The 704-nt window shown below is 48.3% G+C and overlaps 1 protein-coding gene across 1 annotated transcript in view; it reads left to right on the top strand.

Annotated features, from left to right (window-relative positions):
• GARS (glycyl-tRNA synthetase) overlaps positions 1-704 on the top strand; it is a gene marked incomplete at its 5' end in the record, with an annotated part of 23,487 nt that overhangs the window by 11,291 nt on the left and 11,492 nt on the right. The window contains one exon of the mRNA XM_010137162.1: positions 102-266. Within this exon, the coding sequence (XP_010135464.1) occupies positions 102-266 (165 nt within the window). The remainder of the gene's footprint in view (positions 1-101; positions 267-704) is intronic.

The raw sequence follows: 704 nt of genomic DNA, 5'->3' as shown, positions 1-704 counted from the left end.
CATGGCTTTGCTTCGTTGGGGATTAATTTCTGTGGTTTTCTGTTTTTGTGTTTTTTTTTTTTTTTTTTTTTTTCTTCTCTTCCTGCTTTTTCCCTCTCCAGGGTGTGATCAATAACTCCGTTCTCGGTTACTTCATTGGCAGAATCTACCTCTTCCTTACAAAGGTTGGTGTTTCCCCAGAGAAGCTGCGCTTCCGACAGCACATGGAGAATGAGATGGCTCATTACGCCTGCGACTGCTGGGACGCAGAGTCCAAAACGTCCTACGTAAGTGGCAAAGCAGAGCCGCCAGTGGCACTCCCCAGCTCTGTCCACAGTGCTCCCGTTTGTTTCTTGGTTTTTAAAACTAGGGCTGAGCCTGCTGTTTCTGTCCAGTCCCACACTGGTATGAACACACGCTGTGCAGTGGAAATACTCTGAGCCTGGAGCTGGGGGGACAGGTCAGCTCCCTGCGGTGGGCTCGCACAAAGTTCAGGAACTGTCCGAGCTTCAAGATTCCTTTGTTGGAGCCTGAACTTTCTTGGGGACTTTTCTCTGGTTGAATTTCATCTGGAATTAAAGGAAACCAGCGGTGGGGAGGGATTTGTTTTGCTGGAGCTGTTATCCCAGGGCTCTTTCTTTCCCACTTCCAAGCTACAACAAATGAGTTCAGCCCTGCTAGTTCAGCTGCTGCTGGGAGAAAAATTTCCCAAGGAGTTTTTATCT

Source organism: Buceros rhinoceros, unplaced genomic scaffold, assembly GCF_000710305.1.
Source record: "Buceros rhinoceros silvestris isolate BGI_N320 unplaced genomic scaffold, ASM71030v1 scaffold12375, whole genome shotgun sequence".
Classification (NCBI taxonomy): Eukaryota; Metazoa; Chordata; class Aves; order Bucerotiformes; family Bucerotidae; genus Buceros; species Buceros rhinoceros.
Note: the sequence above shows the minus strand (reverse complement) of the source record. Positions and strands in the feature narration are given on the sequence as shown.